This window comes from Rhinatrema bivittatum, chromosome 13, assembly GCF_901001135.1.
Source record: "Rhinatrema bivittatum chromosome 13, aRhiBiv1.1, whole genome shotgun sequence".
In the NCBI taxonomy this organism is placed as follows: domain Eukaryota; kingdom Metazoa; phylum Chordata; class Amphibia; order Gymnophiona; family Rhinatrematidae; genus Rhinatrema; species Rhinatrema bivittatum.
Genome location: NC_042627.1, coordinates 27,598,174 through 27,614,483, shown reverse-complemented (window position 1 = coordinate 27,614,483; position 16,310 = coordinate 27,598,174). Strand labels below are relative to the sequence as shown.

At 41.6% G+C, this 16,310-nt stretch overlaps 1 protein-coding gene across 2 annotated transcripts in view; it reads left to right on the top strand.

The window, feature by feature from the left end:
- The window catches only part of LACTB (lactamase beta), a 48,842-nt gene extending 38,471 nt beyond the window's left edge, over positions 1 to 10,371 (top strand). The window contains exons 6-7 of one of the 2 annotated variants that reach the window (XM_029575396.1): positions 3,673 to 3,926; positions 9,497 to 10,371. In XM_029575396.1, coding sequence (XP_029431256.1) covers positions 3,673 to 3,926; positions 9,497 to 9,570 — 328 coding nt within the window. In that variant the 3' untranslated portion in view covers positions 9,571 to 10,371. Of the gene's footprint in view, positions 1 to 3,672; positions 6,700 to 9,496 lie in introns of those variants that run through there. The other variant, XM_029575395.1, reaches the window with a different exon arrangement.
- Positions 10,372 to 16,310: the final 5,939 nt, after the last annotated feature.

Below are 16,310 nucleotides of genomic sequence, written 5' to 3'. Positions count from 1 at the left end.
TTCAGCTTTTTCTTTTTTTTGAATATCAGCCTCTGTTTGCCCTAAAGCAAAGGAAAGTGAAGTGACTTTGCCACAATCACAAGGAGCATCAGCATCTTTGAACCCTGGCTTCCCTGGTTCTCAGCCTGCTGCTTTAATCACTAGGCTGCTTCTCCAGTCCAAGGTAATCTGGTGCCCCGTCGGACTTCGGTCAAAATGTGGGAGAAAATGAGAGCACCAGCATGAAAGGCCTGGCAGAAGTGCAGGTGGAAACTTTTGAAGTCTCTCTGCTGTAAGATCGATGACCTGAGTTTTTACTCTGGAAGTCTTGGAAGCTTTTCAATCAATCTGATAATCTGTCACCTACAATGAAATCTGCACATGCACACTGTTCCTTTCAGAAGCGAATGGTGCAGAAGTGGCAGATTCATAGCGCAGCCACAGCCAGAACATGTCACCTTTACTCACAAAATGCAGTGTTAGATGAAATCCAGAATCAGAAGGCAGCATTGATTTACTATGAGCCTTTTTGCCTAGTGGAGACGTGAGTTTAATCATAGGCTGCCTAATAGTAAAGAAACGGCAAGGAAGATGCTCGGGCATTCAGAAAATGGGGAAATGATTTCTTGAGTAAGACAATGATGAAGCCAACCTTCTAATACTGGCCTGTTCCAGGAGATATTTAAAGACTGAAAACTGTAACTAAAGAGGCCGTTTGAAGAAAGGGGTTGTGGCTAGTTGTGCCTATGAATTCTGTCAGAAGACATTGCTGGGTTGGGCAAAGACGTGAATGCAGATGCTATAATCAGATATTTTCACTGATACTTTTCCAAAGTATTTGTTCCTTTTTAGAAACATAGGTTTACAGGACATTAAGTCTAGCAAACTTTTTTTTTTCAGTTCAGTATGGCCTGGTTTCTGTCAATGCGCTGTTCTGAAAGCTTCCCCTGCTGCAGGCCAGGAAAACTCTCCCTTGTGCAGTTCCTCTGCGCTGTGGGTAGAGCTTTGCATGCGGTGTGGGGGCCGTAAGAGACAAAGCAATCAGGAGCAATTGCCTTAGCCAAAATCCAAAGGCAGCCACAGTAAAAGACTCTAGCAGAGAAAGTCCCGCTGTCGCCTGAGCAGCGAGTTCAAAAGAGGGCATGGGGGCCTGCCCAGTTCATTTGGGGGCCTTTGATGCTTGGGAGTTTTGATGGAGCATTACAAAGACCTCCTGTTCCTCCCCCCCATGGAAGCAGTCACGCAATGCCTGGCCCAGAGTTCAGGCCGGAAATGCGATTTGATGTGGTAAGGAGAGTGACGTTTGCTTCTCCTCCTGAGTGTCTCTGCTGACTGCTTAGAATCCGCACATGTGCTTCTGGTTAGAGTGGTGGCTTTGATTTTTTTTTGCTTTGTAATGTTTTTTTCCCGGCTTGTGTCTCTCTGGAATAATGCAGCTCAGGGACAACGAAAATCTAATATAAAGCTGACTGAAGACATACCTTGTGCATACTCTTCATATAATAAAAAAAAGAATGGGCCAGTCAGTGGCTTAGTGACATGCTCAGCCATGTGAAGAACCTGGGTGTGATGGACAGGCCAGGATCCTGCTCCTTTTGCAGCTGTGGAGGTGGCATTCACAACCCCTTCGGCAGTGATGATGAACTCCAGTACTTGAGGGCCTCAAACAGGCCAGGTTTTCAGGATATCCACAATGAATATGCATGAGTTAGATTTGCATACAATGGATGCAGTGCATGCAAATCTGTCTCGTGCATATTCATTGTAAATATCCTGAAAACCTGGCCTGTTTGTGGCACTCGAGGACCAGAGTTCACCATCACTGCACTAGGCAGTAGATTAGGAAAATTTTGATTATCTATTTTGTGCCTAAGCAAGTTAATCATTCAATAGTGAGTCAAATTTAATCTTCAATTTGCCTTTGGATAAAAGATATCTGCTATGAAAACGTACTGTATAATTCAGTGGTCTCCAACCCTGTCCTGGGGGCCCACCAGCCAGTCGGGTTTTCAGGATAGCCACAATGAATATGCATGAGAGAAAATTTGCATGTCATGGAGGCAGTGCATGCAAATTTTCTGTCATGCATATTCATTGTGGCTATCCTGAAAACCCGACTGGCTGGTGGGCCCCCAGGACAGGGTTAGGGACCACTGGTATAACTGATAGTTTTTTGGGGAGGGGGTGCTCCTGTGAGAGGTGGTGGTGTCGAAAGTTCTTTTGCTTTGCAGGGAGCTTGGCATTGTGACACTGCTGCCCTCTGCTGGTCCTTTCCATTTGAAAATTATTTTCTCCCCAGTAAGTACTCTGTGCCTTGCTCGAGTTCTGCATGTGTGCCAACACAACTGACTTTCAAGCACTACTTTTAAAATGTGCAAACGTTTGTTTCTTTTGTTTCATTAAGTAATCATTCTCCTGTTCCACACCAAGACATTTCCAGCACCAAATCTGTGCCTGTGATATTGTCCCTCATACTTATTTTACTTAAAATATTTCTGTTCAATATTTCCTAGTTCAGTGCTCACTCTATTAAGCAGTTATGACATTATATGCTAGGTCAGGAGGTGGGCAGTTCCAGTCCTTGAGGTCACAAACTGTTTTTTTTGTTTTGTTAGGATATCCCTCATGAATATGCATGAATACATTTGCATACAATGAAAGCAGAATGTGCATGCAAATCTCTCATGCATATTCATTGGGATTGAGTTTGTGCTTTTGAGGCCTGGAGTTGCCCTCCCCTGCCCTAGGTCCTAGCAAGCCCTGTAGGAGGCTTTATCTGCTGCTATGTCATGTTGCTCTAGGCTTTCTCTTTTAAGCAATGAATAGATTGAGATTACTTTACGGAGATTACAGTGTGTTGTCAAAGGAATACATAAAATGATAAAAATGAAAAGCCAACCAGTCCATTATACTGGCTGCATAATTCAATTTACATCACAATTTAATGTGACAGGAAAATAGTCAATAAATAGTATTGCTCTTCAAGTAGGCATAGGAGCAGCGCAGGGAGCTTTCCCGTGGATTTGATTATTCTCAGCTGAGGTACGGGAAGGGACCTTTTCCATCCTGTTGCTTCTTTCAGGGTAGATTTGTGCTCTCATGCAGTAGGACAATGGCTTGGATTTTAGATTCTGATTTACTAAATTGTTTTCCCATTGACGCAGAATGAGAGGAAAGCCTTAATGAATCAGGCTCACTGCCAGGCTGTCCCTGTCCCCCATTCTTAAAAAGCTTCTTTGGAGCCTGTACTGGTATAATTTAAGCTCAGAGGTGATTTATTTTATAAAATGAGGGGTTACCTCCTGCAGGTAACTTCTTCTACTTAGCCGCACACTGTTACAGAACTGAAAATCTGATAAGTTAAGCAATCTAATTTAGTCCTCTGGATACAAGATTCTGACAACTAATAACGCACACATTATCCAGTCCCTTCTTAGATAATTGTAATTCTGAGCTCCCAGGCTCCTGCTGTGCACAGATGTAGTTTAACTGGGTGCTTATAATCTAAACATTCCAACACCTGGTGACAGATAGCCATCGTTGGCTCTCATTTCTTAAAATAGATGGCAAGGAAACATGGTACCAGTTTTTAACTTGTCCTCCAAAAAATAGAAGTGGGATGAGGCTATATTTAAATGAGTGTTTAAGACTGATTGCTCATCACTTTTCTCTCCTGGCTTCTTTTTATTTCAGATTTTATGTTTACAATAATAAAAGCCGCCTGGTAAATGCACCGTATGTGGATAACTCCTACAAATGGGCTGGTGGGGGCTTCCTGTCTACAGTGGGCGACCTGCTTATATTTGGAAATGCCATGCTGTACAGTTACCAAGCCAAGCAATTCCATAGCTTGGGCCAGAAGCTCCTACCAGGCTACCTCCAGCCAGACACGATGGCGATGATGTGGCTGCCTGTGCCAAACACTGAAATGGCATGGGATAGAGATGGCAAGTATGGGATGGGATGGGGCACTGTGGAGAAGAGGCAGGAATATGGCCAGTGCAGACAGCAGCGACATTATGTCTCCCATACTGGGGGGGCGGTGGGGGCAAGCAGCGTCTTGCTTGTCCTCCCCCAGGACTTGGACTCAGTGGATGTAAATAATGGAGTCCTGCCCCCGCCCAGGGGTGTGGTGGTTACTGTCATTTGCAATATGCAGTCTACTGGCCTCAACAGCACTGCCTTAAAGATTGCCCTGGAATTTGAGAAGGACAGAGCAGTATGACCTGTTCATGCACATAGAGGGCAGATGGAAGCAACCTCAGCGGCTCCGTGCAATGTAGTCTTTGTCTTTCTAAAACAAAAAAAATCCTGGGAGAAAAATGCAGACCTTTACTCCAGCATTTTTGTTATTTTGCCAGCAGTGCAGTATTTTGGAGTACCCGGTGCTTTTAGACTCAGGGATAGCTGCCTTGCATGAGGCATGCATGCCTCTGTTAGAGGAGGGAACAATTTGCAAGGGATTATTTTACCTGGAACATAGTGCTAACATTATAAAGAGCTCTGATAACTGCAGCTCCATCAACTTGCAAATAACATTTTCTTCCTTAACTGAGGGTGGATTTTATCGACATTCATCTTCTGAATGCAGAAGTAAATTGACTGTGCAAATGCTTATCCCAAGCATGAATGGTTGAAAACAGGTAGTTCAAAAGCAGAGTGTGAGCAAAGAATTGTCTTTTTCTTTCCTAGTATTTATTTCTAAATGTATGAAACTTTCTAAGGTAGTCATTCTTACTGTTGCCTTAAATGTAAATTGTGGTCACCTCTACCAGAGGAGGGTTCTGGACAGAGCCCTGAAGCTGATTCAGCCTTTGGCACAGAGATTCAGAAATCCCACTCCCAGGCTACCATCCCTTCCCCTGAAATTTTAAGTAAATCTGAGCCAATTTTAAAATTCTTCATCATCAAAATACCACAGGAAGGAATCTCAGGAGCTATGGCTGGAAGAACTTAGTTTTATGCTGAATAGGTTTTATCATACTTAAATAAAAACAGGTTCAACTAAGAACAGAACTTATTTTGAAATAAATTGTGCTTTTGTAAAATGCTTTTATTTAAAAAAATCATATGGATTTAAGTCTGTTAATAGTAAGTCAGAGAGTTCCTCTCTTTGGGGAGAGGAAGAAGGGCTAAGAATTCTTGTATACCTGGGGCATGAAAAAGGAAGGTTTGCTGTATTTAATCCTGAGCAATGATGTCCTTCTTGGTGCTGGGTAAGAGAATTAAAAAAAAAATGCTATGGGACAGATGTTCTCTTCTTTTGAAACTGTATTTTTGTGCTCTGACTTCACAAAAACAAGAATAAAGCTGGTTCAAGGTTTTCTCCATGAGTTCATATATAGGACAAAGACCACTGGTAGGAGACCTATATTTGAAAGCCTTATAAAACTTGGATTGGCGAGTGCTTGTCAGAAATGGTTGTCGTGTGTGCATAGATTGGTACAGAAATTAAATAGCACCCCCAGTTTGAGTAAGTAGAGACTTTCATTTTCACTTTTTATTTTATTTCTCCTGGGAATTTAATCAGTGTTTATTACAGCAAAAGCAAAAATGGTATTTACCTTTAAAACTGACGAGTCATTTTTTCCACTGATTTCTCTTATAAATACTAATACATTGAAAGGAAAACTGAAAATGGAGGTCCCTAAGAATAAACAATGCAGAGAAGTATGTGATTCTTCATACACTAGAAATAAGCCCGCAGATTCATGCAGCCAGTGAACTCATTTAAATGTATGATTGGAAACATGCTGCATCTGTTACCCTGTTTAGTAAAGCTTTTTTTTTTTTTTTTAACCTAAGGGCACTGATACAATAAGCTGTGCATTTAAACTATGTACTGAAGTACAGCTCAGAGAGGGTAACTTTCAAACAACTCCGGGCTTTCTCATATACAGTAATGTATGGTTGTGCAGAGATCTACAGTATTTTATAACCCGTGCGTATTAGGTACATGCAGATTATAAAATATGCATACATTTCCTTACAATGTATATCTGCAGTGCATTGAAAGCACGTACTTTTCCCATCTATTTTGAAAACATACGTGCGTACATTTTGCATGAGAAAAAAATTGACTTGTTTGCATAAAACCTTGTTTATGTGCGAAAGTTGGTAAAATTGAAATCACCAATTTGCTGAAATCTCCACCAGTTCACCCAGTCCTTCTCTAGGTCAGCAAAACCCTCCTAGCTTTTCACTCTGAACTCTCCCTAGTTCACTCAGATCTCCCACCTAACCCATAGTAAAACACTAGACGAGTCTGATATCAATTGCACGAGATAAATAGCCGGAGTGAATTTACGAGAATGAGTTGACAAATATACATTTATTTTTTTATTTTATTTATTTCAAATTTTTATATACCGGCATTCGAGACAGCAGTCACATCATGCTGGTTCACATAGAACAGGGGTGCATAGTAAACATAACTATAACAATGGTGCTGAAAAGGCAGTTACATATAACAGGGTGTTAAGAACTTGGCTTAGAAGAGAAAGGACAGGTTATTATTCACACGAGTAACGATAGAAGATAAGGTTAACCATGGTGTAGGTGGAGAATGGGGGTGGCTTGGAAGAGTTAGATCAATTAGCGTCCGGGAAGGCTTGTATGAATATCCAGGTCTTTAGTCTTTTTTTGAAGGTTGAGATGCATGGTTCTATTCTGAGATTTGAGGGGATGGAGTTCCATAACGGTGGGATGGCTGTAGAGAAAGCTCGGTCTCTTAGTGTGCTGTGTCTGGTGGATTTGGGCGGTGGTACCTGTAGCGAACCCTTGTATGCATCTCTTGTTGGTCTTGACGAGTTGTGTAGTCGGAGGGGGATCTGTAGGTCAATAGGAGCCAGTTGGTGGATGTTTTTGTATGTGGTAAGAATGGCCTTGTATATAATTCTAAAGTGTATAGGTAACCAATGGAGGCTCTTTAAAATGGGGGTTATGTGGTCCCTTCTCCTGGTATTTGTCAGAATTCGTGCAGCTGCATTTTGCACCATCTGAAGCGGTTTGGTGTATGAAGCGGGAAGGCCAAGTAGGATGGTGTTACAATAGTCTAATTTTGAAAAAATGATTGCTTGTAGAATGGTTCTGAAATCTTGGGCATGGAAAAGAGGTCTAATTCTTTTCAGCACTTGTAGTTGGTAGAAACAGTCTTTGGTGGTTTTATTAATAGTGGCTTTGAAATTCAGGCGATTATCAATTAGGACTCCTAGGTCTCTCACTTGTGTGATTGTTGGCGTGGCTTGCTGTGCAGAGGTGATGGTGTTGTTCTCTGAGGCGATGAGCAGTATTTCAGTTTTGCTGGAATTTAATACCAGGTTTAGGCTGGTGAGGAGGAGTTTAATTTTTTGAAGGCATGTATCCCAGTAAGCCAGAGTTTTTGCAAAGGAATCCTTAATGGGTATCAGGACCTGGATATCGTCCGCATAAAGGAAATGTTTGAGGTTGAGGTTGGTGAGAAGGTGGCATAGCGGTATAAGGTAAATGTTAAATAAAGTAGGAGACAGGGAGGACCCTTGAGGAACTCCTACTGACGACGGGTGTAGAGAGGATTCTTTGTTCTGTATCTTGACCTTGTATCCTCTGTTGCTGAGAAAGGATGTGAACCAAGATAGTGCTGTGCCTGAGATACCTATGGAGGCTAACTGGTTAATGAGTAGGGAATGATTGACAGTGTCAAAGGCTGAAGAAAGGTCCAGTAGGATCAGTAAGAAGGCTTGACCTTTGTCGAGGCCCAGGATGAGGTGATCAGTTAAGGAAATGAGGAGGGACTCCGTGCTTAGTGTTTTGCGGAATCCGTATTGTGATGTGGATAGGAGGTTATTTTCTTCAATGTAGTTTGAGAGTCGGGTGTTCACCAATTTCTCCATAATCTTGGCTATGAAGGGGAGGTTGGCGATCGGTCGGTAGTTGTTTGGGTCATTAGGATCTAGATTAGGTTTCTTGAGTAGTGGTTTGAGAGAGGCCAGTTTTAGGTCATCTGGGTAAGATCCTTGTGCTATTGAGCAATTTATGATGTTTGACAGGGCTTTGGAGATGGAGTCAGGAATTGATAGAAGCAGTTTCGAGGGGATGTGATCCGAAGGGTGAGAAGATGGTTCATTTTCCGTAGAATACCTTGGATCTCAATGGAAGAGGTGAGTTCCAGTTCTTCTAAGCGGGTATTTTTGAAGGCGGTCTGAGGTGGTGTTGAAGTAGATGTGATGTTAGGGGGCAGCTGAGTTAGTAGTTTGCTTATTTTGTTATTGAAAAATAGTGCTAGTTCTTCCGCTTTAGATTTGGCTTGGTTGAGAGCGATTTCTGATGGGTTTAATTGTGTGAGATTAGAGACGTAGCTAAAGAGGGCTTTAGCGTCGAAGATTAGATGGTGGATCTTGGATGCGTAGTAGTTCCTCTTGGATCTTAATGTATTGGATTTGTATTGGTGAAGAGTTGATTTATAGGTAGATAGGGTGATGGTGGATGGGTTTTTACGCCATTTAGCCTCGTTTTGTCTTAGCAGTAGTTTGAGCTTTCTTAGCTCTAGGGTAAACCATGGTTGGTAAGACTCTTAATAGCAATTTGCGCACATATCTCCTGGCCCTGCTCTGGAATGGCCCTAGATCACCCCTTTTTTCACATAGAAATGTGCATGTGAGACCAAAAATGTGTGTGTATTTTTTTTCATGTTAAAATAGCATGTACCTGAATGCATGCTAATTTTATGCAAGGAAACATTTGGAAATTCATCTCACAGTTTCTTAATGCAAACACCAAAAAAAATGAGCCCAGTGCATCAGTATACTATTAACTTACTGCAGCAGGAGTTTAAAAAAAAAAAAAAAAAAAAAAGGCACATTACCCCAGAAATGTGTGCAGATATGCTTAGCATGCATAAAATGTTTTCTGCACAAATCAAGATTTCTGTGCTTAAAGCGTGTTTTATGAGCAGAGAAAATGCTTTCTGCACCAGTTTATTTCTATATAAATTGTGTTTTGTGCACATAAATTCCTGGGAAAATAAAATAAAAACGAAGGTCCCTAAGTATAATTTATCAGTGTTCATTATAAAAATGGGAGAAAATCAGTGGAATTAAATACTCATTTTTCCCCCACCGATTATCTTCCATTTTGTTTGTTGTAAAATAAACTGAAACCAAATGTCCCTAATCAAGCTTTATGTGCAGAGTATGCTTATGTGTACAAAATATGTTCTCTACACATGCATTTCCATGTACAGGATCCCCACATCACAAACTTCTGGTTCAGTCTCATGGATTAAATATAGAAACCTAGAAATGACAGCAGAAAAGCACTGATTGTCCATCCAGTCTGCCCATGGTAGTATCTGCTGTGCCGTGCAGGTTACTTCCATGATTCAGTCGGTTTTGCTTGACGTGCTTTGCTTATGGACTTGGCTGTAGAAGCAGTCCTGTGTGTTGTGCTCTAAATGTCTGAGTATCAGTACCCCCCCGATAGTAAAAATGTCATGGCTCGTGTTGATTGTCCCTGAATCCAAATTTCTCTTTCCTTTCAGCCCCCCCACCTCCCCTCCTACGAAGCAAAGATGTCGCTTATATCAATACCCAAAGAATGCACAGTCACAATTGAAAATATCAGTTTACATATTTCTGTTATGTATATTTATTTCTCCTTGCCTTCAATGAACCTCAGACCTGTTCCCTAATAAGAGATGGAACGGAGCTGTACCTTTCTCTGATTTAATGCCGTTCATGGTGGCTGTGATAGTGTATGTGTATGTATATGTATATATACACAAACCAATGTATGTGTGTATATGTCCACAATAAACATTAGTCCGAATAATTTTACTCCAGCTCTGACCAGGAAGTAAATTTTGAGCATTGAGAACCCATTACACCCCTCCCTGCATGGGGAACTAAAAGCTAATGCCGTCATTAACATGGGATTTAAATGGCGTGCTAATTTGTATGCACATTTGTTCCGATGCAGCAAATAGTTTTGCACGTAAGTATTTTGCATATAAAATAGGTGTATACCTTATTGCTTCAGGCCCAAGATCCAGCTCTTGTTGCCGTCATTGTTCTGAAGAATTTGCATGAGTTCCAAAGTCAGAGACGGCCAACGAATGTCCGGCCTGCAAGGTTGTATATTTGGATCCCCTTATATGCCCATTCACAAAAGGGGTGAGAATGGGAACCCGAACTAAAATCTGCATTCCCAATAAGGGGCAAAAAATGAGAGACCCTGTAATCCACCTTGGTAAGCCTACAATACCAGTGCCATGTTTTTAGAAAGGGGACTATAAGTAGACTACGTTGCAGATATGAGGGCAAAGCCAAATATGATCTGTGAAGAACATAACACAACTCTTGAGGAGCAACCAAACCCAATTCCATAGACAAAGGTGTTAAAAAAAAAAAAAAAAAAGTGGACCCCCATCAACCAGTCCCCATATGCTGCAAATTACATGCACCATTATAATTCTTCAAATAGGATAGGCCTAAGCCACTGTGTTCCTGCCTCCTCATCAACCTGTTCAAACTTAACCGGGACCTAGCTCTGTGCCACAAAAATGTACGCATTTGTCTTTCAATCCCGGTTAGCTCTCTCCTCGTCAACCAACATGGCATCATTTGGAAAAGATATAGCTACCTCAGAAGGATCGACATTTGATATAAGTTCACCCGTCCAACAGGGAGAGGGGGGAAGGCCGTCCAGGAGTTTAGAAGTATAAGAAAGCACCAACCTCACATTTTCCTTTTACATCCTAGGGATGTCCCTACAGAACATGATTCCCAAATATTTGAAAGAATCCAGGCCTTATCTAAAAGGGAAACGGGTCCCACATAGGACCTTCACTGTCATCGGCAAGGCTTCAGTTTTATCCAGATTAATCTCTGGATTAAGCTCTATATGCCTGAAAGACTGCTAATAAAGCTGGTAAGGATGTGTGCACATCTGCAATATGAACTAAGATATCATCAGCAATCGTCAAGAGCTTAAACAGGTGCCCTTCCTCACGGCTATATCTCTAATAGTGGTATTGCTACTGTTGTTAACAGCAGTTCCAAAGTGAGAAGAAATAGAAGCTCTTTAAGGCAAAACTCACCAAAGGAGCCCCATTCACTAAAATAGATGCAGTCAGGTTATTATAAAAGCAACTGGAGCACTGCACGGAAATAGCCATCAATACCCACTACATTAAGTACCTCCCACATAAATTGCCAATTAACCCTATCAAATACCTTTTCGCATCAAAACTAAGAAGAAGAGAAGGCAGGCTTTTCAAGCTATTGTATGTCATAGAAGCCACCACTTTGTGGATATTGAATACTGAGTGCCTCCTCTGACAGTCCTACCTGAGCATCGCCGATCAGACCCGGCAGGAAGCCAGACAGCTTGTCTGCCATGATTTTTGCCAATACCTTGATTTCAAAATTTAGAAGGGAAATAGGTCGATATGATCCAGGCAATAAGGTATCGCAACCCATCTTGGGCAAGACCACAATATAAGCCAAATTGAGAGTCCAAGGGAAATATCCTTTCGTTGTAAGTTCCTCATAATTTCCCTTAACGGTAACAAAATTTTGACCCCCATTAACTTAAAAAATTCCCTTAAATCCATCAGGCCCAGGCACTTTCAAAAGTGGGGCTTGGTGAATTACTTTCTGAATCTCTTCCAATTGAATTGGGGCATTCAGTTTATCTCGCTGGGAATCCTGTAATTTTGGTAAGGGAACCAGCCATAGATATTCAACATCTGAGTTCTCTACAATAAAACCACTATATAGTTTTTCATTAAATGAACAAAACATGGCACTGATATCCTTGATTGAATTTTTGATCTCCCCAGAGTTCCCCTTCAGGGCCCTAACATATCTCTGACCTCCCCAATGTTTTGTCAGATTAGCTAGCATCTGGCAAGAACCCAAACATTAGATAAATCACAAGCTACTATTGCTTATTAATTACTGTAATAGTTTATGGATTTTTCCTCTAGGAACTTATCCAAATCTTTTTTCAACCCAGTTACACTAACTGCTGTAACCACATCCTCTGGCAATGAATTCCAGAGCTTAACTATGCGCTGAGTGAAAAAGAATTTTCTTCAATTTGTTTTAAATGAGCTACTTGCTAACTTCATGGAGTGCCCCCGGGCCTTCTATTATCTGTCAGAGTAAATAACCAATATTCTTTTTGAGATACTGTGACCAGAATTGCATAAAGTATTCAACTGTTTGTTGCATACTCACAGCTTATTGATTTTATTTTATTATTATTATTACTAACATTATTACTATTACTATATAATTTATATTTGTATTATTTGTTTTAATGTTTATTGTTCCATGTACACCATGCCCATGGTATTTCTAATTCTGGTTTTATGTAAACCGAAGCGATATGTACTTGTACATGATCTTCGGTATATAAAAGCTTATAAATAAGTAAGGAAGGAAGGAAGGAAGGTGCGGTCTCACCATGGAATAATACAGAGGCATTATGACATCCTCAGTTTTATTTTCCATTCTCTTCCTAATAATTCCTAACATTCTGTTTGCTTTTTTGATCGCACACCAAGCCAACGATTTCAATGTGTTATCTACTATGATGCCTAGATTTCTTTCTTGGATGGTAACTCCTAATATCGAACCTAACATTGTGTAACTATAGCAAGAGTTATTACGACAGCGATTTCTGAGCAGTTTTATGCAAAAGGGAGTTTAATGTAGCCAGGACTTCCAAAAAAACATTGCTTATTACTAGGCGTCACCTGAGCTGCATAGGCAAGCTTCACGTCCATAATTGGGTTTCCAATAGAATTTGTTTGGGCATAGCTTTTCTTGGGGAAGCGACGTAAGAAATTGTTTCCCGCTGTAAAATGGCTTTGACCGCTTCCCAGAAAGAGCTGGAGTAGCCCTGTGGGCACTATTAGGCCATTCATAATCCTCCCGTTTAGCATGAAGATAGGGTTTGAATCCCTGGTCAGTGTATTAAGTGTCTATGGAACCGCCATATAAAGAAAGCATCAGTAGAACGAAGATCTTCCAAATCAATCCACACCGTAGCATGAATGGACACCTCCAGAGGCCCAATCTCAGCATGTGTAACTTTTGAAAAAGTAAGACCCTCAGAAAGTAAATAGTCTATGCGGGCGTGGGTTCCATGAGCCCTGGATCCGTGAGTATCCCTGACTTCAGGATGCAGTAGGCGCCACCCTTTAACTAAGACTAGAGTCTTGCAAAGGTAAGAAACTTCCTTTGTGGATCGATTCCCCGGCATGCCACGCCCTGAGGAACGATCATGTACACAGTTGAAGTCTCCACCTACCAAAATTAACCCTTGGGCTTTCTTACTGAGTAACTTTACCAGGGATGAGAAAAAGGAATGTTGATTCAAATTAGGACCACAGACATTACACAGAGTGACCGATTTACCAAACAATATACCTATAACTAGTAAATATCTGCTAGTGGCGTCTGCGATCACTTGAGTCAATTGAAAGGCAATCTGTATCCCAATTAAAAGGGCTACCCCAGATTTCCTGGAATCAGCCTGAGAGGAATAAACCTCTCCAACCCACCCCTGTCCTTCTCATCCAAGCGAGTTTCTTGTAACAGAGCAATTTGCACTTTCTGCCTATGCAGAGTTTGCAATACTTTGTAGCGTTTAAACACCGACCCAGGCCAGGAACTTTCCAAGTGGCTATTCTACCTCTGCAGACCACTAATAAATCAAGGGCCTTTTCGGAGCCCTCAAAAGCAGCATTCCCTAAACCCAGACCAAGCCCCCCCCACCCCCCCCAACCTAAGCCTGGGCCGTTGGTAGCGTATCACCTGGGACATACAATAGTAAAGTGATACTTCCGCAATCATAAAAATCACCAAGTTTCCCCACTCCCTCCCATGAAACACCTCCCCTCTCCCGCCTGTATCCCCCTCCCACCCCATCTCCAACCCAATCCATTTCCTCTCCCCTTGTGCCTTACACTCCTATCAATATCCCCCACACATAAGGGGGACTAGAGATCTGCTAGCGATCGTGAGGATCCCCACCTCCCATCATAAAAGTTACAAGGAAACTCAACAAAAAGGAAAAAAAAATAGTGACCCATCAAGAATGAAATAAAAGAGAATACTGTTAGTACTAGTAACATTGTCAAATAAGCAGTGTTGCAACCGGGAAGCAAAATCAAAAGGAAAAATAAAGTAGCCTTGCTTAAAGCTGGTGTTTGCTATACAAATAGCAGATTCATCCGAGCTCACTGACCTCCAAACACATAGGAACATAGAAAAACAATATAGCGAGGTGAGGTCCAAGGCTCCCACTGATTTAGTAAAGTCAGCCAGCAATAAAAAAAAAAACCTGTTGAACAACAAAACTGGAAAAAAAACCCCAAACAAAAACCCCTCAGGGACAGAAACCATGTTACCAACTACACGAAGTATGGTATTGGCCAGGCCAGGCCTCAGAGAGCATGGTAAGGAAAGTGGTAGCTGCTTCCACAGAGCTGCATATGGTCACCGTATTATTGTGAGTAATCCAGAGTTTGGCTGGAAACTGCAACACAAATGGAATCTTTTTCTCAATGAGCTGGGTGCAGATTGGTGCAAACCTTTGCACTTGGCTGCCACTGACGCTGAGTAGTCTTGGAAAATCAATACAGATGCGCCTTCGTCCGCCAGTTTCCATTGTCTGTGATATGCTTGCAGAATCTTCAACTTGAGCTGAATTCAGCAGCTTGGCAATCATGGGGTGCAGACACTTGCCTAGCATAGATTGCGGCCCTAAGTAGTGGGCCCACTCCACTCTAAATTTATCGTATTTCACTCCCAGTTGTAGTGCACAAGTTAGCCAAGTCCTCCGATGTTTCAAGGAGGACCGAATCGCTAATACTTTTAGGGATTCTGATAAATCTCAAATTATCCCTATATGACTTGTTTTCCAGTTTCTGAGACTGCAGGTCATTATTTGCCTTTAGCAAGGCCACCTCTGCTTTTAGGACATGCACTCCGCAATGGACACCCACGCCTGTACCTCCTGCATTTGCGTGCCAGCATCAGCGAGAACCTTGTCAAACTTCTCCTAAACTTTATCAAATTTAGACTCCAGCACGGCCATGACTGCCGTCGCTACCTCTGTGCCATTGGCCTCCACCGCAATGGGAGACGGAGCCGCACTGAGAGGAGCTGCCATTTTGGATCCCACAATCCTTGGCTTATCCTGCGCAAATCATTGTGTTCTAGAGGCTATAAACCAGTGCGAAAGGACCCAAAAATGCATGTGTCCAGGTCACTAGTGAATGCGGGATAAACCTGTTGAAGGTTCAGAAGAATCGCCGGGCGGATCTACTGCATGTGAGAAATTGGGAGGTGGGGATCCAGAGTTAGGCAGGCACATGACTTACTCCACCATCGCATCAAGTGATCTCACACCATAATCTTAAATCTGGGCCTGACTTCAGTGACTGGACTGAAGTAATTTGGGAGTGGATATAAACCAAGGGAAGAATCCCTGGGTAGTTGTGAATAGAAGTTCCTGCCATTGTAGCGAGAGCAAATTCTCATTGCTTATTTGTTGCCAGTAGTAGCAGAATTTCAGATCTGTGTCCAAGTAGCATTCGCAGAATTATAGTGCACCAGGGCACTGGGATTTCTGTGGGCGTTTTTGAGTATTCAGCAGAGAAAACACTGTGTGTTTTTATTAAGAATAATCAAAAACAGGAGAATCTTCTTGCACAGCATTTTATATGGCTTTGGTTTAACTTTTGTGTTTATGTAAGCTTAAAATAAAAAGTACTTGGGCTGTTCCATTGCGCGATCATTCTGGAACTGTACTTCTTAAAGAAGTGCAGTAAATAGAAGTATTTATGGCTTCTCCCTTCCTTTCTCGCTAATTATACATTCCTAACAGGAAGCCAGTGTTCCACTTACTATTTCATCTCACATGCTAGGGTTGAAACCTTGACGATTGGTGCTACTTCTCATAAGTTTCAAACTTGTGCTAATGCAACCACTTTTTATGCTTATCTTAGATGTCTGATTAGGAAATAACACTCAGGGCTTTGCTATAAAATGGGTTCCTGTGCACTGAAGTTGTGGAAGAAACATACGTACTGAGTCTGTCTTGATATTTGCTAAAACTCATTTCAGCTTACAAACTGTGTGCAGAACTATGTACTAAAGCATGTTACCATTACCATCCATGTTAAATTCCTATGTACAGACCACGTTTAACATGTAGTATTTGGCAGGTTTGTTACCATCAGCGAATCGGCCGTAATGCCAATGGTAATGAATATGCAAATACCAAAAAATGTTTATATATTTTAATAGGCTCATTATGTATTAAAAGTGGCTGTATTA